Here is a 24765-nt window from a genome sequence, read left to right on the forward strand (position 1 = left end):
GTAAACGTTATCGCGAGCCGAAAAAGTAAACAGAGGGGGGGGGGGGGGCACTTTGACGACGTAAAGTGCGCGAGGCGAAAGCCTTTTCGCGCCGATTTGACTGCCTCTGAATTGCTAATGACTAATTACTAATTGCTGATCAATTACTAATTAACGACTAATTAATAATGGTTACGACTTACTATGCCGCAATGAATTCAATGGTTGTTGGCTACGGCGTGTTACGCCACTGATGACGTCATCAGGATGATTGACAGCTATCGTGTGAGAGTATTCGCGAACGGACAGACGGACAACGATGAGCAATTAGTCATTCGCTGGATCGAGGAAGATGCCCCGCAGGAGGCGCGTTTCCCAGCATGCAGCGCTCCGAGAGGCCTGGGAGTGGGGTAAAAGATAATCTGTTTGCCCATTAGAAGTGGGGCGCGCACCTTCTCCGCTAGTGCTCGAATTGAGGTTGAGATCTCGGAAGGAGGAGTCCTGCGTCATGCGCACGTAGGTGTTCCTCTGGATGATGCCGAACGTCTCGTTGACCACGGACACCGTGGCCAGAGTGGCGATCGCGTTGTCCACCCAGAAGGAGATGGCCATCGCCACGGCCATCAGCGTGAACATGCCCAGCTCGATGCCGTACGCCAAGTGGCGCAGCGACCACAGCGCCAGCCGGTGGCAGAGGCCGCTGGTCGTGGTGGCCGCCGTGTACACCAGCTGGCCGAAGCACGTGAAGAAGAGCTCCTGCGTCGCCAGGTTAATTGGTAGCCTCGCTGCTTAACGCGTGGCGAAGAAAAGCGCCGCGGAACCACGGAATCTCTTTTTTCGTCGGTCATAAAATATCGCCACCACGTACCGTGATGTGGCAGCAGATTCACTTTCTTTACCACCATCATAATTACATCCGCAGGAAATGCTAGCACGCCTCACGAACCAAACCATGAATGGCGATAGGATAGGATAGGATATGATAGGATAACTTTATTTAGCTCTAGCACAAGCGCTTTTATGCGGTCAGATGATTCCATCCGCAACGGTCGGTTGCCCCTATTCCAGGGCTCCGCTGGATGCTGCCGTCGAGGAACCACGGGGGCTTGTCAAGTGCGGGGAGCGCGAATGTTTGTATTCAAAATTGTCCCGTTCTTCAGCGGACGGTGTGCAACTTTCGAGGACGGGGGCAGACGTTTGGAAAGAATATCCTTCTGGGACATTGCAGGCGCAATGTTACAACTGAGATGAATATCTGTGGAGATTGAGAAGAGCTCATTTCTGGCACGCGTTTTGCAGCCGTTACTGTGCCGTCGCATCCGGTCGCCTGCTCCGTGGAATCGACCGGAAGACTCGCCTTGCAGCGGAGGCTCTCCTCACAAGAGCAGAACGCATGCCGACAGGTTCGCCGTTCAAGCGGGCACAGAAATTGGCGTAAACCTGGGGCGCTTTGGACAAGGCCGCACGACGCAGATCTGTTTGTCGCTCAAATCATAAAGTAAGTGGAAATGTAGTTCGCGTAATGATTTACGAAGTAAGTTTATGGTGGCTGACGAAGGAAATATCGCGAGTTCATGGGTGCCGACATAAGGGATATGTTTAAGCTACGGCTTTGTAAACGGTGTACTGGATTGTAAGGCCGCTATGGCTAACGCTAAGCGTCTGCGGCGCGCCCACCAAAAAAAAAATGGCTGAGGCTTAACTTGGTTAAGCCTGGAGAATGCGAAGCATCATCGTGTCGCGTAATTTGGAGGCGCACAACCACAGCGACGGCGCGAGGTGGGCCCCCGTTTCTCCACTGCCGTTACGTCATCGTGTCACGTGGTGTGACGTCATGTATCACGTGATTTGGAGGCGCACAACCACAGCGACGGCGCGAGGTGGGCCCCCGTTTCTCTACTGTCGTGCCGTCATCGTGTCACGTGGTGTGACGTCATGTATCACGTGATTTGGAGGCGCATAACCACGGTGAAGGGCTGAAGTGGTAGCTAAAGTAGTATGCTTCGCATAAAAAAAAAGGTTTTCTCTGGAACACGCTGGAAGGCGCGCGCTCCAGCATCCGCGTCCCAAGACACCGGCCCAGGCCCCCTCTCCCGGGTGGTGGTGGTGGTGGTAAAAACGTTTATTTCCTCTGAAAAGAGGGAGTTACATGGAGGTTGCTCTGGAGTCAGGCTTAGTGCCCTTCCCCTCACAAACACTAGGTGGAGTCCCTAGTACGGGACCCCAGTGGCTTCCGCTGCCGCCATAGCTCGTTCGACCATCGCCTTTTGGGCTTTCAGGTCGCAACAGGCGAGTAGGGTCGCCTCCCAGTCCTCTCGGGTGGGGTTTGGGTTTGGAGTAAAAGCAGGGTTGGAGGGGCACGCCCACACCATGTGGTAGAGGTCCGAGGACCTCTCCCCACAGTGCGGGCACTCCCCGGAGAAGGCAGGGTCAAAGTGCTTTAGCGAGGCCGGGCACATCATGGTGTTCGTGACAAGGCGGAGGAACAGGCGTTCTTCCGCTCTCGTTAATCCTTTACACGGGTGGGGGTACAGTTTATGTCTGTCTTGGTATAACTGCGTTATTTCCCTGTAAGTGTAGGTCGGCGTGGCTTCCGCTACTTCTTCAGAGGAGGCGGGGGACGAGGTTGCCCGGTTAGAGAGCGCGCGGGCGGCTGCATCTGCTGCCTCGTTTCCTCCTAGCCCCGAGTGGGCCGGAGCCCAGACTATGAAGCGGTGGGATGGACCTCCTACGTACGAGCTGTTTTGCAGTAGCCGGTAGGCCAGGTACGGGACCCAGCCCTGTTGGACGTTCCGACACGCCCCTCGCGAGTCGGTTATGATTGTCTTGGAATCGGAGTGTGTTGCCGCTAATGCGATGGCGACTTCCTCTGCTTGAGTTACGTTTCGGGCTTTGAAGGTGAGCCCGTTCACCGTTTTGGAGTCGTGGATCACCGCCGCCGTGTACCACCCGCCTTGGTGCGGGCCGGATGCGTCCACGTAGTATACCCCGGGTTTCCTTCCGTAGTGGTGAGCTAAGGCCTCTGCCCTGGCCCTGCGTCTACCCTCGTGGTCGTCCCTGGACATCTTAATTGGGAGTGGTCTTACGTGCAGGGCGTAACGCCACTCCTGAGGGAGTCTTACTCTCTCCTCGGTTAGAGTCGTGTGTTATATATGTGCAGACGGGCTAAAAGGCGGCGTCCCGACGGCGTCTGCGATAATCGCGTGTATTGACCTGTGAGGTGGGCTTCTCTAAGTTCATCGAAGGAGTTCGTCATACCCAGACCTTGGAGTCTCAGGTTAGATGTGGTTATCGGGAGGTCGAGGGCCTTCTTCGCCATTTTGCGTATTATCACCTCGATGATGTTCTGGTCGTGTTTGTTGAGGCGGAGATAGGGGGTCGAGTACAGGATTCTGCTTGTTACAAAGGCATTGGCCAGCCGCAAGGCGTCTTTGCTTCGCAATCCACCTTTCTTGTTCGAGACTCTGCGGACCATTCGGCCCACCTGATCTCCCACCTTCTTTAGTTTGTCGAGCGTGGTCGTCGCCAGCCTACGCTGGTGGATGAAAAGACCTAGGACTCTAATTTCTCTTCTTTCGGGTATCGGTTCCGATCCAAGTCTCAATTCTATCTTGTTTGTGCATTTTTTGTTGGGGCGAATGTGCACGAATTCGGATTTTTGAGGGGAGCAATGAAGGCCACATCTTTTCGCGTACTCGTTCACCGCGGTGGCCGCCTCCTGCAGGCTGGCCTCCATTTCTCCGAGAGAGCCCTGCGTGGTCCAAATGGAGATGTCGTCTGCGTACAGCGCGTGCTGCACACCCGGGACTTTCTCCAGGTGGACCGGCAGGTTCTTCATTGCCAAGTTGAAAAGCAGGGGGGATAGCACCGCTCCCTGTGGCGTCCCTCTCGTGCCTAATAGAAAGGGGCCGTGTTCCGCGTTCTGGATCCTCACGTAGGCCTGTCTGTCCGTGAGGAAGCGTTTTATGTACTCGAAAGCGTTCTTGCCGCATCCCGTCTCTGATAGGTGTGTGAGGATCGCCTCGTGTGTCACATTATCGAAGGCTCCCTTCAGATCTAGGGCCAGCACTATCTTATCCCCGTTCGGATGTTCGATCGGGTTTAGTACCTCCCTGCTGAGCTGCAGCAGGATGTCCTGAGCCGATTTATTTGGTCTGAAGCCGTACATCGAGTCGGCGAAGACTCGCTTGTTTTCTAGGTACTCAGATAGTCTATCTCTGACCATAGCTTCCATCAGTTTGCCCACGCACGAGGTGAGAGAAATAGGTCTGAGGTTATCCGTATCTATGGCCTTGCCCGCCTTGGGGATGAAAGTTATCAGCGCCGTCTTCCACTCCGTGGGAAGTGGAGCTGCGCCCATCCAAACCGAATTAAAGTGTTCTAGGAGGGATTCGTATGCGCGGTCCGGCAGATTGGCTAGGAGTTTTACCGAGATCCCGTCCCTTCCTGGCGCGGTCCCGCGTTTCATCCTCGATAGAGCGGCCTTGAGTTCGTATATTTTGAAAGGTTCGTCCAGCTCGGCATTTTGGGCTCCACTGTATATGTAAGCTTCTCCCCTTGGATCTTGGGTCGTGCTCAGGTACTGGTCCCGAAGCTTCAGTGCGAGCTGGGCCGTATTTCCTTGAAATGCATGTACCGCTCTCTGCAGGTGCTTCTGCGTCTCGGTGCGCGTCTGGTTTGGATCTATGAGCGCCCGGAAGAGGCGCCACGTATTTTTGCTAGACATCTGCCTAGCGGCCGCGTTGCACCTATCTACCCAGTTCGCGTCCGCGAGTTGCGCCGCGTACTCCGCTGCTTCTTTAGTGATTGCAGCGATCCGAGCTCTTAGCTTTCGGTTATGCTTCTGTCTACGCCATCTTTTGACCATGCTGCGTCTGGCTGCCCAGAGGTGGAGGAGGTGGGTGTCCACGTCCGTCACCGCCTCTGAGAGCTTTACCGGCGACCTTTGCGAATGGAGAAGCTAGCGGTTCGAGATGGTTCGGGCCCCACAGTGGGAGGGAGACGCAGCGTAGTGCGGCGCCTACTCTTTTTCGCAGCGCCTGCTTACGCAGGGAGTGTTGCGCAGATTTAAACGATTCTTGGCAGGCATCGTAGAGAAGCGAAGACGGCAACCCCGGCTTATGGGAAGTCGTGAGCTCAGCCTTGTTAGCTGAGTGTAAAAGGCTTCCATTTCTTGCATGCGTGTTTGTTTCTGAAATGTTACTAATAAGTCCAGTTTCTCGTCCCGTGATCTGCCTGGTAAGAGTTCTATGCCAAATCAGGTATACCTCGCAGAAACGAGGCGGGAGAAAAAAGAACCTGACTTAGCTCTGGAGATAAGTCACGGATGCTCCTTTCACACAGTCGTTAAACGAGTACTGGCCAGAGGTATGAATCCTCTCAAAGCACGCTCCAGCGCTGCGTACCGTGAAGTAGTTGTTGCAGACTTCGGACATGGTGTCGATCTCAAGCAGGGGGATGTACACGAATGGCAGGAAGCTGGCCACGCCTGGGTGCACGGTGCCGAACAGCAGCTGCTGGTACGTCACCACCAGCACAAAGAGGCAACGAAGACTCTGCAGCGAACCAAACGAAGAGCGTCAAGGCTGGTTCACACGCGAGCGACTGAGCGGCGCAAGGGAAAATTTCTGACTTGAAACCTCGCCGCTGGAGCCGCCGCCGCGAGGACCCGAAACAAGGTTTTCCGCCGCGGCGGCAGGAATCGCTAGCGTTTCGCTTGCATGTGAAACAGGCTATCGAATGTCGGCGCCTGGCGGCAGCGCATGCGACCTCACTGTCAATAATCACATCACGCGGTCTGTTTCGGCTGCTGCCGCTTTGGTGAAGCGCAACGAGGGTATATTTTCAACTTCCTGAGAGGCGAACTGTACTCGTCTGAAATGTTTTTGACGCTAGTGAGTCACCGATAAATATACCTATTGCACAAAGAACGACGCAGTAAAAGAAATTGACGGGGGCTTAGCTTTGGTTAAGCCTGGTAGGTTGCGAAAGCAGATGTTTTATACTGCGTATGCAGCGTAGTGGGAAGAGCGTGGCGCGCCGTGCCAAGCAGCCGCCGTTACCCGAGGAGCCGAGTTGGTAGCCCGCCTCTCGCTCCTGGTATGACGTCACGCTATAACGTCACTAGCGCCTCTAGCGGCAGGAGCGCGGCGCGCCGTGCCAAGCAGCCGCCGTTACCCGAGGAGCCGAGTTGGTAGCCCGTCTCTCGCTCCTGGTATGACGTCACGCTGTGACGTAACTAGGCATGGTATGACGTCAGGGGTCATTCTAAATGTCAAACGTGCCAAGTGGCCGCCGCTGCGCGAAAGGCCGTTCTTGGGAGTAGTATTGCTTTCGCAACAAAACATGCAGCTTTTCCCCGTAGAATGCGGGCGGATCGCAAGTTTGATGCCTACGCTTTGATGTAGTACTACGGGCTCGGTTCTTTAGGGTCAGCGCCCCGGCAAGCCCAGAGACGCATCGAGTAGAAGGATCTGAAGTGCGCCCCCACGAAAACAGTTTCCCTCACATACCTCGCTTCAGAGCAGGACAGACGTTACTGCGCATGCGATGAGCGTCGGTACAGCCACTCACCGAGGCGAGCAGAAGGGAACGCATTTTGTTAGCACGGAAAAGCCCGAAGAAAAGCATGCAACGGAGCGCGCTTCGCGGTGGCGCCGAGCGCAGGTGACTGGCGTAGTACCTTATCATCGACTTTGATGAGCGGTGTGCAGAAGAGGGGCGCCGAGTAGCCGACCATCATGCGGAGTATGTACGTGGCTCGCTTGAACCAGCTCACGTAGATCGGATCCAGCGCCTCCGACATGGCCTCACTGCAACGTCCCCAAAAGATGCAAGAGCCGGCTGCTTTATCCCTTTGAGACCACAGGCTGCTCGCCGGAAACAAAAGACAGAATGAGCACAAACCGCACGTGCAGTGAAATTGTCTGCCAGAGCGATGCCTTCTGCTCATCAGAAAAACCCACCTTCTTTGCGCATGGCGCTCTTGTATCAACCGGACGGGGAAGGGTCGAGGACGTAGTCAGGCTGCGTCAGCCTGTTTTGCAGCATTTAAAACAGAAAGCTGCGCTAGTGGGTAACTATAACAGCGAGACATAATTACTAGAATCTGAGAACAAGGACTGAGAACAAAAAACAGAACGAAAACTACAGACTTGAGCATTCCAGTGCTATCCCTTTGAAGGAAAGGCAATGTTATAGGCGGATGATACCGGTGCACATGTGTTTTTAGTTACATGTGTGTCTGGCCATCAGTTGTTGCCTCTGTATGCGCACATTTCTGAGACTAAGGACTCAGGCTTCTGGGAGTGGTACAGCGGTGTTAAGGGTGCCATGACATAGTCATTCATAGTGGAACTTTGTGCTCACTAAAAAATACAAGAAGCTATGATTCGAATTCTAAAATTTGATAGTCCTATGCGCTCTGTATATTCCAGAAAATGCGAGAGAGGTCACACTAATAACATACGAATAGCATGGTGTAAATATATAGCATGAGGTCTACCGATTTCTTTTTCCTCAACACTCAGAAGACGAGCTCCACGAAAAAGTCCACTTTCCCACGGATCACTAAGCTCGCGTACTATGCTGTAGGCTTCCGAAAACAAAGCACGGAAAATGTATTTTATCGCTAAGCAAAAGAACGGTAGAGATCAGTGCGGCGACCAGCATTTGGAGAATGCGAAATCACAGACGCCTCCACGGCACTCGTCGCCTCTCTTTGCTCACGTCAGCTGGCCTTCAGTAAGCACCATCTCAAAGCTGTTCATGTTATTCGCCTAATTAATCACCTAATTATTTAATTTCACTCTGATTACATCCCTTCACCTCAATCACAGAATTTGTTTTTCAAATTTGGCGCCAACGCTGCTATTCCGCCCACCCACTATATCCCCGTCCAGCCTATTAAACGTCCAGTGGTTTTTGCTGATAACTAATTGATCTATGTCGATTAAACTTCTTGTTTGATTAATTAGCATTCATTGAACACATTTAAATTAATTTAGAACTTTTTTCACTCCTCTCTATTTCTACACTATTTTACCATACACGGCTGTTTTCCCGGCCGCTCACTATACCGATGTCCGCGCTATTTCGACGGATTTTGACATTTTTGGCTCTAAATAATTAACTAATCATCCTATTGACATCAAATATTTTGCGCATCATCCTCACACCGTCCTCTATCGATTACAACCATTCGTTTGATCCTACATCTTCTAAGAACTACAAAACTCCTGCGAACACGTTTTGGTGACACGACCTCGCCGACATAGCCTAGTAATGCTTTCGCATAAAAAAAAAAATCTTTTTGAGCGACCGTCATGCGCGGCCTGCATGCAAGCACCTCAACCATGGAGGAAAAAAAACCCAACCTCTCCTCTAGAGGAGGCACGGGGAAAACCTCAACGCAGTGACCAGCTTGTAGCAGACAACGCGGGGCAGGTGTACAGTCTTTGTCAAAAGTTTAGAGCCCAGGGGGTTTGCTTCTGAGTCTTGTAGTGGGACTCCTGAAGCATTCGTGGCAGCCCTACCCATTGGAGAAGGCAGGACCAGAAATCTTTTTACCTTCAGGAAATTTGGAGCGCTGGAGATGCATTACGAACCACACAGTGTGGCTCAGAAGCAAACCCCCTGGGCTCCAAACTTTTGACAAAGGCTGTACATGCCCTTGTGACATCAGCGATCAGAGTTGCCAGACCAGCAAGATGTCCGCAAATGACACGAAAATAATTCGATTTAGAACTATCCACCGCACCAAATTAACAGAAACTTCAGTGAATTGCAATTTGCCGTGCTGGAAATTAAATGAAATAGGCAATATATGCCCGAAAATAGGCTGCCATAAACCGATCTGGCGGACTGAATCCTTCCCGTGCAGGCACACGGGTTAACCCTAGCCCGGCCCTTGCATAACTGTTCCAGTTGCATTTACAAGATCCTGTCAAATTTCTGCCCGACAGTCCTGCTCGACCGGCTTGTGATAGCGTTTTATCAGAACATTTGTTATTGAACTGTCGGGTGCACAGGTTGACTCTGCCTGGAACACGACTTCCCCGGGATAATTTAATTCCTCTCCCATCTTTGTGTTGTGGGGATGGCTGTCGTTATTTTATAGAATAATCAATAAGGCGATGCAACAGTAGACCGGGCTCATGTCAAAGCACGCGTGGCACATACGGTGCGCCACGCCTGGTCCGCGCATTGTAATTTTAAAATTCGGTCTTCCAGCCACAGCTGTTAAGGCCATGTTTCCCGTTTATGCGGAGTCGTCGCCGTAACATACCAGGCGGCATCAAGCATTACATGATGGCAGCGCTTCACGCTTGTTATTCAGAACCCCGCTTCGAACACAACGACGACATACGTGACGACAAGAGTTCCTTGCTCACTTCACCCTTGCTGTGTCTGCCCGCCTTATATGGAGGGATAACGCTCCAACTGGCATCGGCATTTAGCACTACCACCGCTGCCCCCGAATTTCGCACTACCCATGAACATCCGAGATGCTACGAATTCAATGAAGTTTTCAATCAATCCCGCGGGTAAGCATCCGGTCAGTGTTTTACCCAGTCTCAAAAGGAATGCCCTAATTTTACGGCATCGGTGAAGATAGCATGAATGGATATTTCGACAGGTTCCTCATTGTTTTCCATTTCACGGCACCTATACTGCCTGTCTGCACGAACACGTATGGCTGAAAATGACTTCCCGAACAATTCTTCGCTAATTTCAGCAGGCGTCCAATTAGAGTTCAGGAGGCCTATAGGCTACACAGTCAGGGTGGGTATTCATAAAGCCGCTCGCAGGTGAGAGAGAGGTTTGAGTCAAAGAAGCGTGATGGGAGGCGCCGATTCGAAGCGCGTTGAACGCGCTTTCCTCGCGTGATGCGTTGTTGTGCTGTGGCAGCAAACATGAACGCTTGCATGGGATAAAAAAGTGGGGAATGATGACAGGCGTTATTCAGTGTCCTTAAGGGCCCCTTCGAAACATGGCGTTCACAACCGGATATTTCTGACAGCGAGTCCTGGTCTCACCGTTTGTCGACGTCGCAGAGGGAACACGCTTGCCGGCTGCGTATAAGCCTGGATGTGGACGAGCGAGTCTCGGCGGTGAAGAGCAGGCTCTGGAACGCTTCTTCTTCTTCTGGCTCGCGCCTGGAACGTGGCGCCAGTTCAGGATGTTTTCGTTTTTTAAGGCGAAAGCCTTTAATGTCTCATCGTTGTAAGCAGCAGTTGTCGACAGAGAATGTCACGCTTTTCAGTTGGTCGAAACGGTCGTGACGTCACAGTGCGCCCATTTCAAACGGGGCCAATTGTGCTTTGGCTAGTAACCATGCAACCAATTGAAGGGACCATATAGTGATGCTCCAAGTAAGTGGGACTGAGCTTAGTTAATTGCTTAATTACCCAATTAGCCTAATTAACTTCTCTAGTAAGGCCATATAAATAAATAAAACCTAGTAAGAAATTGGTCGAGCTCGGGAATCGAACCCCGGTCTTCGGAGTGCGAGACGAGCATGCTATCCACTCCGCCATGCCAGCTCGATGGTTTGGAATGAACAAAGGCACGTCTAGTGAATACGGTGTCTTCGCTCACTGCCATCCTCCTCCCTTCCCTTCCGGCGAGGTTTAGGTGTCCACCGAGATATGACAGAGGAATACATTTCCTTTCCTCAAAAACCAATTTACCGACGAGCGAGGCGTAGAACCGAATGGGCGATGGCGTTCTATGGACTCCCTGGCAGCGTTGCAAGGCGCTCTCGCGTTCCACTCTTAGAGGCGAAGCTTAACATCTTAACCACACATCAGTGACCACACTTTAGGTCAAAAAAGTGCACCCCCCCCCCCCCCCCCCCCCTGAATTTTGACGGGTGTCCACCGAGATATGTGAGACAGTTACTGCGTAATTTTCTTTCCTCAAATACAATTTTCATTTTCTTCATTACGGGCCATCTTCGTCTTTCTTCTTTCACTCCCACTTCCTCCGTTCCTCTACGGTGCGGTTCAGGTGTCCACCGAGATGACAGAGATTTACTGCGCCATTTCCTTTCCTCAAAAACCGTTGCGTTGAAACGGCAAGGCATCGCGCCGAATGGGTGGTGGCGTTCCGTGGACTCACTGGCAGCGCTACAACACGCTGTCGCGTTCCACTCCTAAAGGCGAAGCTTAAGCTTAAGCTTAATTAGCAGTTAATTAGTATTCAGGCATTAATCATATCAGTAATTAATCATTAATTAGTGATTTGTCATCACTTAGTAATTAGTACTCAATTACATGTGACGCCACCAGTGCCACAGAAGCACTGAAAGTGGTGCGGAAAACGCTTTCGCCTCTACGCACTTTAGACAGTCAAAGTGCCCCCTGACTTTATGAGCACAGTGAGTGAGCGATGATGATGATGAAAATGTTTATTAAAGCCACAATGCCTTAGTTGAAGGGAAGGCCGATCGGGTCCCTAGTCGGGGACGCCGTTGGTAAAAGCCGCTGCCCGTTCTCTGGCGACGAGGGCTCGTTGTTCCTCGAGGTCCGAGCTGGACAGGGCCGCCTCCCAGCTCTCCCGCGTTGGCTGATTTATGATCGAGAAAACTATTAATGCATGAAGGAAATCGCAGTTAGTCCGATGGACACTCATTCCAGGAGCCCATTGGTTATAGACGCCGCTCTTACCCGGTTCACCAGAAAAAGATGGTCTTCCGAATGTGAGCTAGACAGCGCCGCCTCCCAGTCTTCAGTTGTTGGGTTATTGATTCTTGGAATAACTGGATTGTTCTGGCATGTCCGTACCATGCGGTATAAGTTAGCCACTTCGCTTCAGACGGGCAGGCAGCGGTGACCGGACCTGTGTGCGTTTTGTTTTGTGCGAAAGCTATGGCGTGTCGGGCAGTTATGCGCCTTTCCTTTGCTTACGAAGCTCCCGCTCTTCATCGGTTTCGTAGCTTAAAGCGCGCCTAAGGTGGCCACTGCCCCAGGGGGCCAGTTATGCACTTTCCTTACCTTTTCTTCATCTGAAGGTTTAATGAAGGTAAAAAAAATGGCTGTGGTTTGACCAATGGCCATCCCGAGTATAGAACTGCGGAAGCAACGGCGCGGTAATCGCAGCTGCGGCGGCATCACAGGGAGCATGCTTTGTCGAAAGTGCGTAGAGGCGAAAGCGTTTTCCGCACCACTTTGGTGGCACTGGTGACGTCACCACTGGATGACGTCACACATAATGAATGACTAATTACTATGTAATGACAAATTACTCATTAATGATTAATGACTGGTTAATGACTAAATACTAATTAAATGCTGAATAATGACGCTTAAGCTTCGCCTTTAGGAGTGGAACGCGACAGCGTGTTGTAGCGCTGCCAGGGAGTCCCGCCACCACCCGTTCGGCTTGATGCCTTGCCCTTTGAACGCAACGCTTTTTGAGGACAGGAAACGGCGCAGTAATTCTCTGTCATCTCGGTGGACACCTGAACCGCACCGTAGAGGAAGGGAGGAAGTGGGAGTGAAAGAAGAAAGAGAAAGAGGGCCGTAATGAAGAAAATGAAAATTGTATTTGAGGAAAGGAAATTACGCAGTAACTGTCTCATCCAAGTTTTATAGGGAAGCGCACCTGAAGTTTGCTCCCACTGCACCAGCGCCACTTCTCCCCTGTCGGTCATTTTGGCGTTTCCGTCCGGGCACGTCGCGGGCGGAGCGCATTGAGCCAGCAGCCTGTCGTCTGGCACGCGCGTGCTGCTCGCGCAGCTGGCACTCTCTCTTTCATTGTGAGCACGCGCCGTCCTGCTCGCGGGCGCACAAAAGTGTTGTTGCCGCTCGCTGCGAATTCCGCGACGTTCTAAGAGTGGAGAAACTGGTTGTGTCTGGGGCTGTCACAATAGTTCTCTGAACACCGACGGCCAAGGACTGCCCGTGGAATTCTACAGATTTCCTGGAGATGTCCTACATTCTTCGGGGAAAAAAAATTAATATTGAAAAATTGTAAACTACAGTAACGAAAATATTGAAGGTAATCGTTCACCCTTTCTATAAGCAGCAAAATCTTAAATATTTTTCATCGCTCGTATCGAGCAGTTGACGATAGGAAAAACGTTAAAATACGAAAAAAAAATGCAATCCTATCGATGGGAGATTGCTATAGTGAAATCTTCCGGTATATGAAAAAAAAAAATGCGTTCATACACTTTTTCCTATTAAAAAATGTTTTTGTCCGGCAGGCCTCGATAACTGCTATGGGCAGGGTGAAATAAGCTTTTTCCTGTTGCTAAACAAGTTTGGCATGTTGCACGCGTAATATTATTTGAGCAGTTTTTGCTGTAATTCACTAAGCATGCAGTGTTTAGTAAAGCTCACGCTAACGAAACTAATTTCTTTTGCCATTTTTTATTTTAGAGACTGACAACAGCTAGCGGCATTATGCGGACACGTGTGAGGCAAGGTCAGTGATCGCCTCAATGTTCCGACTTGTGACGCCTGGCTCAATTTTCGAAGTTGCTTCACATGAAAAAAATTTCTAAAAACAAAAATAATCAAAACGTTTGCTTGCATATGAATGAGCGTTTGCATATGAGCGATGACTCTGCAAATAAATTGTGCGCTGTAATCGGCATTAAAATAAATATACCACCGCTTATCTACGTTGTAGCGATTGATCAAACTAGAGCATTTTTTCTCTTTGCCGTATATAGCAAGAAGCTGGTAGGCGCATTGCCTGAGTGTTTTCGTTTTTCTCCTCAGCCTCGCGTGTCGCCTAACGGCCACTTTATTTTAAGTTCAAATAAAAATTATTTCCATTATTTTTCAGCGAAACACGTAACAAAATCCTTATTATTTGGCCAACAAACCTGCATGCACCTAACTGCTCAGCCACCCAACGAAATTAAGCATTTGCGAAGATGGCCGCGCCAAAAAAAATGGTATTTACCTCGAATTCCACGTCTTAAATGACCTCGTCATACTTGCGATACACGTTTCGCCGTTACGGTACCGGCTTTTTCGCCAACAATCTGCTTCACGTAGTGGACCTGATCCACTAGCAGTTCTTTTTTCAAGTTTGCGCAGCGAAAAAAAAAATCGCTGTCCACTATTTCTTTTAACCTACATCTCAGAGCGTACTGCCGCGACAGAAAGAAATGCGAACAGCGCAGTGCCTAGGCGCTCCGCTGTTGGAATTTATTTTCGTCACGCTTATACTTGGCGTTGGCTGCATCTGATTCCAATTCAAAAACAATTATTTCCGACTCGCGAGGGGCATGTCGGAACGTCGAGCAGGGCTGGGTACCGTATCTAGCCTACCGCATTCTCCAAAACAGCGTCTACACCGGTGACCCCGCGCACCGGCGTATCGTTTGGGCTCCCGCTCACATGGGCCTTGAGGGAAATGAGGCAGCTGACGCCGCCGCCCGCGCGCTCTCTCACCGGACATTCCCCTCCGACCCTGACGATCAGGAACTCGAATTTATTCCAGCTTACACCTTCAAAGACATCGTTTTACTCTATCAATCTGGCCATGGTCTTTATCCCCGCCGTGTAAAGGTCTGTCAAAGGCGGAGGAGCGGCTTCTGCTCCGCCTGTATACTAATACTTTGCTGTGCCCGGCAGCTCTGAAACACTTCGACCCTTCTTTCTCGGGCAGCTGTCCGCACTGTGCGGAGAAGTCTTCGGACATCTACCACATGGTGTGGGCCTGCCCCTCCAACCCTGCTATCCCCCCTCACCCCAACCCAACCCGGGAGGACTGGGAGGCGACCCTGCTCGGCTGCTCTGACCTGCAGGCCCAACGGGCCTTGGTCGCGCGAGCCTGGGCGGCGGCCGATGCCACTGGGGTCCCGAACTAGGGACCTCCACCTAGTATTTGTAAGGGCTGGCCCCCTCTGGGTCAGCTCATGCATAACCTCCTGTATTATACCTGTACATAAATGTTTTCCACCACCACCACCGCTGTTGGAATTTATTTTCGTCACGCTTATACTTGGCTCGCAACACAAATACGCTGGAGACATCCGTGATACAATAATGTACCACTCTAGCGTCTTTTTGTTACTAACGAGATAAAAACGCATTGAAGATAAATACCGACTGCGCAGCGCGTGGGCGCCGTGCTGTCCGCATTTTTATCTAGCGCCCCTGTACATTTTGCTAATCCTCTGAAGCCCGTCAGCGTTCAAGCACGAGGGAGAAAGCTCGCGACTGCACAAAGAGATTTGCAGGCTGGCCAACACGTGCAAAGTACGTGCAGAACTGGCTTTTTTTTTTCGGGGAAAGCGCGCTGCTCGCGCAGTTGCTCAATGGGAGGGAGACCGGTTTGCCCGGACAAAAGCGCGGAGTCGGCCGGAGAGGGCGCTTTTCAGTGGCGACCGCATCGCCCCCCTGCGAAGCTGCGGTCCCCTATATATCCTCCTTGTGTCTCACATATTTCGGTGGACACCCGTCATACAATTGTAGAGGAAGGGAGGAAGTGGGAGAGTGTCACTTGCGGAAGAGTGACACTCTTCCGCGTTCACGGACCACACCTTGCTGGCTGAGTGCGTAGCCTCGCCAGCAGCGACTTCAAAGGCACAATATGTATAGTGCATAAAAAATACTTACAGCTTTATGCTATAACACTGCTTGTAGAACAAATTCGTTTGTTATAGCTACAAGCGAAGCAACAAAACAAAGAACGCGGTCAGATGCAACATCGCTGCCCGCCGCCATCTTGTTTGCGGGATGGTATTGTCTGGTCCTGGCTTTTCTTCTATTTCTATTTATTTTATTGTTAAAAACTGTTGAACCTCGATTTATTTGCGCTATCACGTTAAGTAATCAAACATTATGAGTCCTTTTTCTTTTCCATCGCCCTCTTCAGAAATTCCGCTCATTTTCTGTCGCCATTTTTTTTTTTACTACGAGTGCACTTTGCCTTCCCGTATAGCACTGCGTAGCCCAAAGTGTCACTCGGGATGCCGAAGCGCACTCTCCGTAAGTGCTTAACTTGTGCGCTTGACAGGGATATAACTGTCCCACACTCGCTCCTCGTGCATGCGCATTTGGGGCTCTCTGGAGCTCCGCGAAATCGCTCACACCTAGCGTAGTGTTGGTTCCGCGTCTGTTCTTTCACACTTTCCTCTCACGTCTTTCAACTCTCCTCTGTCTGCACGTGGCAGCGGTAGTGGCTAAGCTCGAGCCAGTCGGCAAGACCATGCTATTTACTTTTCATATCCTTCTCTCAGTCGCCACAACAACCACCACCTCCCCAGCTCAGTCTCATTACCCATCACTTAGAGCGTTTTGTCCTCCTCTTCCTTAGACTGTTATAGGCACGTCCGGCCTGATGTCCAAAGAGCAAGAGTTTACATTCCTTTTAGGGAAGTTTCTCGCTGCTGACATACACAACTTGACACAATGCGCTCTGTGCATTGGAGGACTGCGAATACGCCCCGAAACGCTCGCGCGTTAACTTGCCCCTGTGCTTGTGCCTCGTGAGCCCATCGCTCTGCTGGAGCGCTTTGACTGAGATGTTGTAGTCAGCGCGTGCGACCGGCACACCTGTGGATGCCATCGCCTCGTGCCTGGAGCTCCTATTGCATGTTGTTACCACTGCGATGGTCAGATGAAGTTGACCATTGTTTCGGTCACGCGTTTCCAAGCACTGGAGATTCAGGTCGGTATGACAAGCAGTGTCCTGTACTGATGACAGAATGAACTTGACTCCCATGCAGGGTAGCTCACGCACAACATGCAGTAAATGTTCTCTCATAACCACAGCTTTTAGTTGTAATCAAAATGCGCTTGCGAATGTCAGTGTCTGCAACCACCCCCGCACAGCTAGTAACCAGTGCGAACAGCACTTACACTAGTGCCGTGCCAGCCGTTCCATACATCCTTCAACACAAATCTGGTTCGTAGTCACTAGGTTGAGGATAGTGCAACGCATTGAGCACGATTTACGTCCTAGCCCACACCCCTTTCTTCTGCGTCCATGGAAGAGCCCATAGCGACGAAAACTCATGCGCTATAAGCGCGAAACTTTCCCTCCTATTTTTTTTTTTACATTTCTTAAATGGCTTTGTCGTGAAGGACAATAAAAAATTGTCGGGGGCTTAGCTTTGGTTAAGCCTGGTAGGTTGCGAAAGCAGGTGTTTTATATTGCATATGCAGCGCCTCTAGTGGGAAGAGCACGGCGCGCCGTGGAAAGCGGCCGCCGTTCGCCGACGAGCCGAGTTCCCGCCTCTCGCTCCTGGTATGACGTCACGCTTTGACGTCACTAGGCATGGTATGACGTCAGGGGTCATTCTAAAGGTCAAACGTGGCAAGTGGCTGCCGCTACGCGAAAGGCTGTTCTTGGGAGTAATATTGCTTTAGCAATAAAAAGCGGCAGACTGTGTCGTTTGCAGCTCCACATGCGTGCATAGCTCCGAAGGGGCGACTTGCATAGCGTGTCCTTTGCCAAACAGTGCCATGGCGAAACAATTGCGGTGCTATAATTACAGTTCGTCTCGTATGTTTTATTTCTAGCACAACCGTTGAAAAACAGCATGGCGCAAACCCACAGCATGCGACTATTTAACCAAGCAGTACGCAAACCAAACCTCACTCAGACAACCGGCGCAACGACGCGCCTGTCTCCTTAGAATCGTGACATTCTGCAGTCGTGTTATTCGCTGGGACCCATCCAGCAGGAACACCAGCCGTGGCTCACATACGGCCTTTGTATTCAGCCAGAATGGGCCGCGCTATCGAAAGACGAGCACGAGCTGGCGCGTGTCGTTGGCTGTCTCGCTGAGCGGCGGTAACGTCGGAGCTTCCTTGGCCGGTGGTGCCGGCGGTATGCGGCCGTACTCGAGGGGCGACACGGTACCGTTGGCAGCGGCGTACCAGTGTCGCAGCGCTCTCATCAGTGCCAGAGAGCGCCGGTTGCTCTTGGCCGTGGTGATCGCCAGGGCCACTGCGGCCCCCACAACCATGGTGACTATGGCCGACACCATCAGCGAGGTCCACAGTGCCTGCTGCCGCCACGCCACCTGGTGGACCCCGCGGACGGCCCCACCGCTGCCGCTGCCCTGCGTTAGACCAGTCGAAGGCAGGAGGACTATGACAAGAACTGGTGGGCGAGTTGGTCTGATATATCAAGTGAAGCAGCGCAACGGCACAAGACCAAGGGTCAGTTCAGCGCTGCGTTTGTCCCTTTCTTCCCTTGGCCTTGTGCCGTTGCGCTGCTTCACTCGATAGGAGGACTATGTAGTGCGAGATTCAGTGGCAGCTCTGGTGAATATTGTCTATTTCTCTTCTTTGTCAGAGTGCGCGCGACGTCACTGCAGCAGAGCAGTGCGCTTTTCAAAACGGCCGGAAATAAGGTAACGCGAAGAACTGAAACCTCCAAAACCAGTATCTTGTGCGCCGAAAACTCCGCCCTCTGCGCGCCTGAAGGCACGTATTGTACCCGCGCATTTGTTCTCACTCCGCTCAGGAGGCATTCTGTTAACGCCTGGCTGAGAGCTCGTGTTGTGGCCACCCTGTACCAATTTCTTGTCTAACAAAACGTATCGAACAAAACGGAATTTTAGGGAGCAGAGGTTAACCTTGGGGCCTGTAGGAATGCTTGCAAATCATTGGGAAATGATTCCGCCGTGTAGTATAGTATGTGGTGTGTCAATGTCCCGCACGTGAGGTTCGTGAAAGCGTATTGTTCATGGTCGTAATTTTCTCCTTTCGTCGCTTTCGCATTGTGCTTTTTACAAAGTTTTGATATAAAGTTTATCAGAGTGACAGGTGCTCGTAATTTACGTTTTTCAGCTGACGGTGCCCAGTCGGAGCGACCACCACTGCTGTGGGCCATGATGCCGCAACAATAGACGCACACGAAGCCTGGAACGAGCTTAATGATGTGTCAAATGGCAACGACTACTGCTTCGGTTTGTCTTTATAAGGAGAAAAATAAAAATTCATTTTACAAGGCATCTGGTAACCGTTTTCTTGAATGCCACTGTTGGACAAAGGCTGTGGCACAACGGCGGTGATGGCTGTTGAAGACCACTTGCAACCTAATTTTTTTAGTCCAAGAACATTCTTCACGACTAAGAAACGGGTCATATGAAAAAAAACGCTCCATTAGACGCCCTTCGCAGCAGCGGGTAGCACGTGCTAGCATTCAAACTGCGTGCGCGTAACACCGAAACCGGAAGTAGCCTCCTAGTATCCTCTAGAAGAATAAGAATGGGGTGGAGCGCATATGCCAGGTTCACTCAGATCATGAATGGCAGTCTACCAATATCGCTCAAGAGAAAAGTATAGAACAGCTGTACCTTACCGGTATTCACCTACGGGGAGAAACATCGAGGCTAATGAAAGGGGTTCAGCTTAAATTAAGGACGGCGCAGTGAGCTATGGAAAGAAAAATGATAGGTGTAACATGAAGAGATCGGAAGCGGCCGGAGTGGGTGAGGGAACAAGCGCGGGATAACGACATCCTAGTCGAAATCAAGAGGAAGAAATGGGATTGGGCAGGCCATGTAATGCGAAGGCAAGATAACCACTGGCCCTAAAGGGTATAACGGAGTGGATTCCATGAGAAGGCAGGCGTAGCAGCGGGCGGCAGAAAGTTAGATGGGCGGATGAGATTAAGAAATTTGCGGGGATACGGTGGCCGCAGCTGGAAAAGGACAGGGTTAATTGCAGAGACATGGGAGAGGCATTTGCCCTGCGATGGGCGTAATCAGACTGATGATAATCATGATTCTCTCCAACCTCTTGGTGTGCTACTGCTAATTGGGCCGCTGGGCCCTATGGGAGCGTCCTTTAGCGATTTCTTTCTCTATGATCGAACAATAACTACAGGTAATGAGAAAACGTTATGCCAAGGACGAGGAACCCTGTGCAAAACGAAGAAACAATGGGAACAGCGATCCGATTAGTCCGATTAAGTTAACGGCCAACCGTTTTTACTCTGGAACATGGTGGCTGGCCCCTGTGCTCATCTTTATGTGGGGCAAGGCGAGATACTGCGCCATTTCCTTTCCTCAAAAACCAATTTACCAATTTTAACGCGCCCAATCACTCTTGCCGCCGCGTAACTCGCAGTCTCTCAGTATTCCGAGGACGGCCATACTCGCTACTTTCTAGAAGTGAAGTGAGTCAGTGGCATATTTTGCTACATTGCCGGGAAGCCGCATCCTCCTTCATGCAACACGTTGCGCTTGGTTCCACTGCAAGCCGCCACGCGCTTATAACTGACGCTCACCTTTAGAGAGACACACCGTCATTAGAGAGCTTCATCGGTCACTCGAAACGAAAGGCAGAACATGTTCTAAGAAGAGCGAAGAAGCATGTTACACAGACTGCGGTCCTTAGCGGTGAACAAGGTCAGAGAAAAGCCTCCATCGTAACGGGGAAGGGCAGTAAAGGTCCTAAAAATGTGATACACAAACAGAGGGTGACAGTTTGTATCCTTTACAGATATTAGTTCGAAAGCACTTCACGAGGTCTCACCGGGTCACCGAGTTTGTGTGAAGCTTGACCCTGGGGATGAGGGCAAACCACACATAAATTAAAAACAAATAAATATTGTCGCGCATGGGATTCGAACCCGCGGCAGCGCGAACAGATCAGATTCGCTGGACACTGCACGAGAGCCTTATGTTATCGCCGCAGCCGATCACGCATCTTGTCTGCAACACACTCTCATGCTGTGTGCCGCCGAGGGGCTCAGTGGTTAAGGCGCTCGTCTACTGAGCCGGGGTGCCGGGGTTCAATCCTGGCCATGGTGGCCGCATTTCGATGGAGGCGAAATGCTAGAGGCCCGTGTACTGTGTGATGTCAGTGCGCATTAAAGAACCGCAGGTGGTCTATGTTTTCGGATCCTTCACTACGGCGTCCCTCATAGCCTGAGTTGCTATGGGACGTTAAACCCCCATAAACCTGGTTCAAATACTGCTGATCCTGGTTAGCGAGGGAAAGCTATGGCGTATCGGGCAACTATACACGGCTTCGCGTCGTTAAAGTTGAGTCTACAAGCTTTCTCCTGCCTGGCGCTCGGCTTCTTTAGGGTGAAATGCTTGGAAAATGGATCTTCGACCCCAGCTTGAGTTCAAGGACACACCTTGTGCCATGGCGCTCTTTGGCCGCGCGCCAAAAAAAATTCATCATCATTATGTAACGTTGGGTCCTTTCCTGACACTGGATAGGCAGGGCTCCGGCTCATGCGGGTCTTGAGGGGAACGAGGCAGCCGACGCTGCCGCCCGCGCGCTTACTCACCGGGCGTCGCCTCATCCGCAGCCTGATCCGGAATTCAATTTCAATCCGGCCATCACCTTTAAAGAGATCACCTCTCTTTATCAAAATTTTCATGGTCTCTATCCCCCTCCCTGTAAAGGCCTCACCAGGGTGGAGGAGCGCTGGCTTCTCAGCCTCTATACCAATACTGTACTCTGCCCGGCAGTACTTAAGCACTTCAATTCTTCTTTCTCGGGCGCGTGCCCACACTGTGAGGAGGAGTTTTCGGACACCTACCACATGGTGTGGGCATGCCCTTCCAATCCTGCCTACCCACCCCACCTCCACCCAACTCGAGAGGACTGGGAAGCTGCCCTGCGCGGCTGTTCCGAACTCCATGCCCAACAGGCATTGGTAGCTAGAGCCCGGGCCGCTGCGGAAGCTACAGGGATCCCGGACTAGGGATCCCTCCTAGTGTTTGTAAGGGGCGGGCCCTTCCTGCTCGTCCCATCGACCTCTCACTGTAAATAGGAATAAAAGTTTTCCTCCTCCTCCTCGCCCAACCTGCCACCCTGACAGGTGGCAGTTAATGGTTGATCGCGAGAATTTGCTCACCCAATGAACATTGCGGCCCGTTGCATGTCTACCACAATGTTGTCAGCGCTAACCCATGCAGACCACATCTCTCTCTCTCTCTCTCTCTCTCTCCATCGCACGTACAAAGCGCGATTCAGGCGTCCACTGACCCAGGGAGCCAGTTATGGTCACTTAGTTTCCTTGAAATCATCGGAGTCTAAAACGTTGTCAACGCCAACGATAATGAACCCAATGCACGTCGACGGCCTATGGCTTCAATGCCGCGTTTCTGCCACAACGTTGTCAATGCCAACGCATTCAGTGCACATCTGTCACTACCGCAGCGTAGCTTAAAGCACGACTGAGGTGTCCACTGTACCAGGGGGCCAGTTATGCTATCGCAGTATCTGTCTCAAAGCTCGGTGGACACCCGAACCACGCCTTAATGGAAGGAAGGAAGGTGGGAGTGAAAGAGAGAAAGAGGTGCAGTAGTGGAGGTCTCCGGAGTAATTGTTGTTGTTGTGACTGAGAGAAGGATGAAAAGGAAATTGCACGGGCCTGCCTACTGGCTCGAGCCAAGCCACCACCGCTGCCATGTGCAGACAGAGGAGAATTAAAAGATCAGAGCAAAGAGAAAAAGGAAAGACGCGCGTCGCAGCAACAACTGCGTCCGCCGGAGCGGACCACCTGGGGATCTTTAACGTGCACTGACATCGCACAACACACGGAAGGGTTTCGTGTACTGTGCGATTTCCCTCCCCCCTACCCCAGAATTTTTTTATTTTTTTTTTTGAAGGGAAAGCATTCGAACCCGACCTCGGCGGCCGCGTTTCGATGGGGGCGGAACTCAAAAGGCGCCCGTGTGCTGTGCGATGTGAGCGCACGTTAACAGTTAAGCCACTCCTCAAAAATATAAATTGAGACTATAATCAGGAGATGCATGGAGCCAGGGCAAAATTTATTCAAAATTACTACGGGAATATACTACGTGGGAATGTACTACGTATACTACGTGGATGCAACGGGTCCAACTGAGGAAGCAAAGATAGGTATCTTACCCGCAAGCTGGTGCTCGAGTGCGTGGGCACCAGAACCATGTGGTGCTTCTTGCGCGAGAGCACTGGCGATTCCAGGGGACTCCTGCTGTCGTCCCAAGGTGCGGAGAACCCGCGGATGCTGCTGGGTCGGAGGGCGCGCACGGTCACCTCTTCTTCCTGCGAGGGATACTGGCGAGTTGTCATTCTCGGACTGAGGTCTCAAGCGGCTCAATATTAGGCTCATCATTTTCAAAGCCTATGTCCAGATTTCGTAGTAATGTTGCCGAGCACAAAGAGCCCACAGCGGGCTGCGTTTGGAACATGCGGAGTTGGCTGCTCGATTTAGTGAGGCGTTTGGTGTTGTCGCAAAGTGTTGTTACGCCAGTTAGGCTTCCTGTGGTTTGCGTTCAGAACTGTAGAACAGAACTGTAGAGAAGACTAAGTAAAAATAAGTGCTTCGACCTTGAGACTTGACAGTCGAGGAAGGGCGAGCTCTGCGAGCTGGCAGGAGCGACAGTACCTCCGTACTGCTGTCACGCAGGTCGACGTCGTCGAAGGGGCTTCTGTCGTCGTCGTCCCTGTTGTCGCCCAGCGCGGGAGAACCCTCGTCGTCGGCGATGGCGTCCGGTGTGGCGGAGTCGCTCCCGCGACCTCGCCTCGCCTCTTCCACCAGGCTGGCCGCCTCCATCCTGCTGTGGTCTGCCTCCACACCCACGATCTGGCCCATCGATGATGATGATGATGATGTACTCGGGCTTAATGGCACATACCCACGGCGGGGGATTGGCCAGGGTGCGAATGATGATGATGATGATGATGATGATGTCCACAGGTGCGAATGCTCTGGCACGTGCCCCGCTCTTCTTCGTCTGTTCCAGGAAGCTTATATCGAGGCGCTTATTGTTCCTTCTCGGCATTATGATGCGTTATATTGCCGTGATGTATTGCCGTTATATTTCGAAAAAATTTAAAAAATCGCGTGTCGGCCCTTTTCAGACGCTTTTTATTATTTCGATCAAAAACAAAAATTTTCTCGCCTAAACAGCATAGCCAAACCTCAAACCCCACCCATAGCTATTTTTTTACTCGAATTGTCCAGAATTCCTTACTGACTTTAAATACAGTTCGAAACTGTAATATTAAAATACCGGGATCTGGAAAATTAATATCATTAATTAATTAATACCAATGAATTTTGTAATCAATTCCTTTTTTGAAAATGCACTTGATGTTGAAGAACGATCAGAATTTTCCAAGGTCTTGAAAAAATTAAGTAAGGACGAAGAAATAACTAAGAAGGTTTGGTTTGGTTTTATCGGGTTTAACGTCCCAAAGCGACTAAGGCTATGAGAGACGCCGTAGTGGAGGGCTCCGGAAATTTCGACCACCTGGGGTTCTTTAACGTGCACTGACATCGCACAGTACACGGGCCTCGAATTTCTCCTCCAAAGAAATTCAGCCGCCGCGGCCGGGATCGAACCGGCCGCGGCGGCTGAATTTCTTTGGAGGAGAAATTCGAGGATAGAAATCAAAACCTTTCACATCCCAATATCACTACACACCTGCTACCCAGAGCTTCACGGGCCAGAGTGTCGGCACTGTGGAGAAGTTGAGGACCTCTAACACATTCTATGGGTCCGCCATAGAAAGTAGGCATTATCCCCCAACCCTTCCCAAACCCCTAGCCAGTGGGATGCCGCTCGGCTCAACGCAGGCCCTGAGAGCCAGAAATGACTCGCAAACTTGCCCGCTATACGTAGCAGCTTCTCCGAATGGAATCCTGAAATAGGGACCCCAGCCAAGGAGTTCTTAGAGTACATGCTGCTGGGCTAGTTGGATTTGGTTCATAATTAAGTAGGTTTTAGGCGCAAAAAACAAACGAGACACATAGGAAGGTAACAGGACGAAGCGCCAACTTCCAACTGATTTTATTGCACGCACGAAACGTACTTATAAAGCTTGTCGTCACATGCGCAGGAGGATCACCTAA

At 51.2% G+C, this 24765-nt stretch overlaps 1 protein-coding gene and 2 pseudogenes across 2 annotated transcripts in view; all 3 read right to left on the reverse strand.

Moving 5' to 3' along the window:
- The window catches only part of LOC149359221 (Na(+)/citrate cotransporter-like), a 29904-nt pseudogene extending 19652 nt beyond the window's left edge, over positions 1 to 10252 (reverse strand). Inside the window, exons 1-4 of the transcript XR_016288766.1 lie at positions 10017 to 10252; positions 6662 to 6791; positions 5385 to 5534; positions 432 to 735 (exon numbers count right to left, since the gene is read on the reverse strand). The product of XR_016288766.1 is annotated as a Na(+)/citrate cotransporter-like (transcript). The remainder of the gene's footprint in view (positions 1 to 431; positions 736 to 5384; positions 5535 to 6661; positions 6792 to 10016) is intronic.
- Positions 2087 to 4777, reverse strand: LOC149359222 (uncharacterized; annotated as a pseudogene).
- Positions 10253 to 17686: 7434 nt separating the features above from the next.
- LOC149359223 (uncharacterized) lies at positions 17687 to 23502 on the reverse strand. The gene is made up of 3 exons (XM_089568992.1): positions 23296 to 23502; positions 22797 to 22952; positions 17687 to 18013 (listed from the first exon to the last, which is right to left on the reverse strand). Exons 1-3 carry the CDS (start codon positions 23500 to 23502, stop codon positions 17687 to 17689), a joined length of 690 nt encoding a protein of 229 aa, XP_089425118.1.
- Positions 23503 to 24765: the final 1263 nt, after the last annotated feature.

The sequence above is a fragment of the Amblyomma mixtum genome, chromosome 2 (assembly GCF_055824585.1).
Source record: "Amblyomma mixtum isolate Tamu chromosome 2, ASM5582458v1, whole genome shotgun sequence".
Lineage (NCBI taxonomy): Eukaryota > Metazoa > Arthropoda > Arachnida > Ixodida > Ixodidae > Amblyomma > Amblyomma mixtum.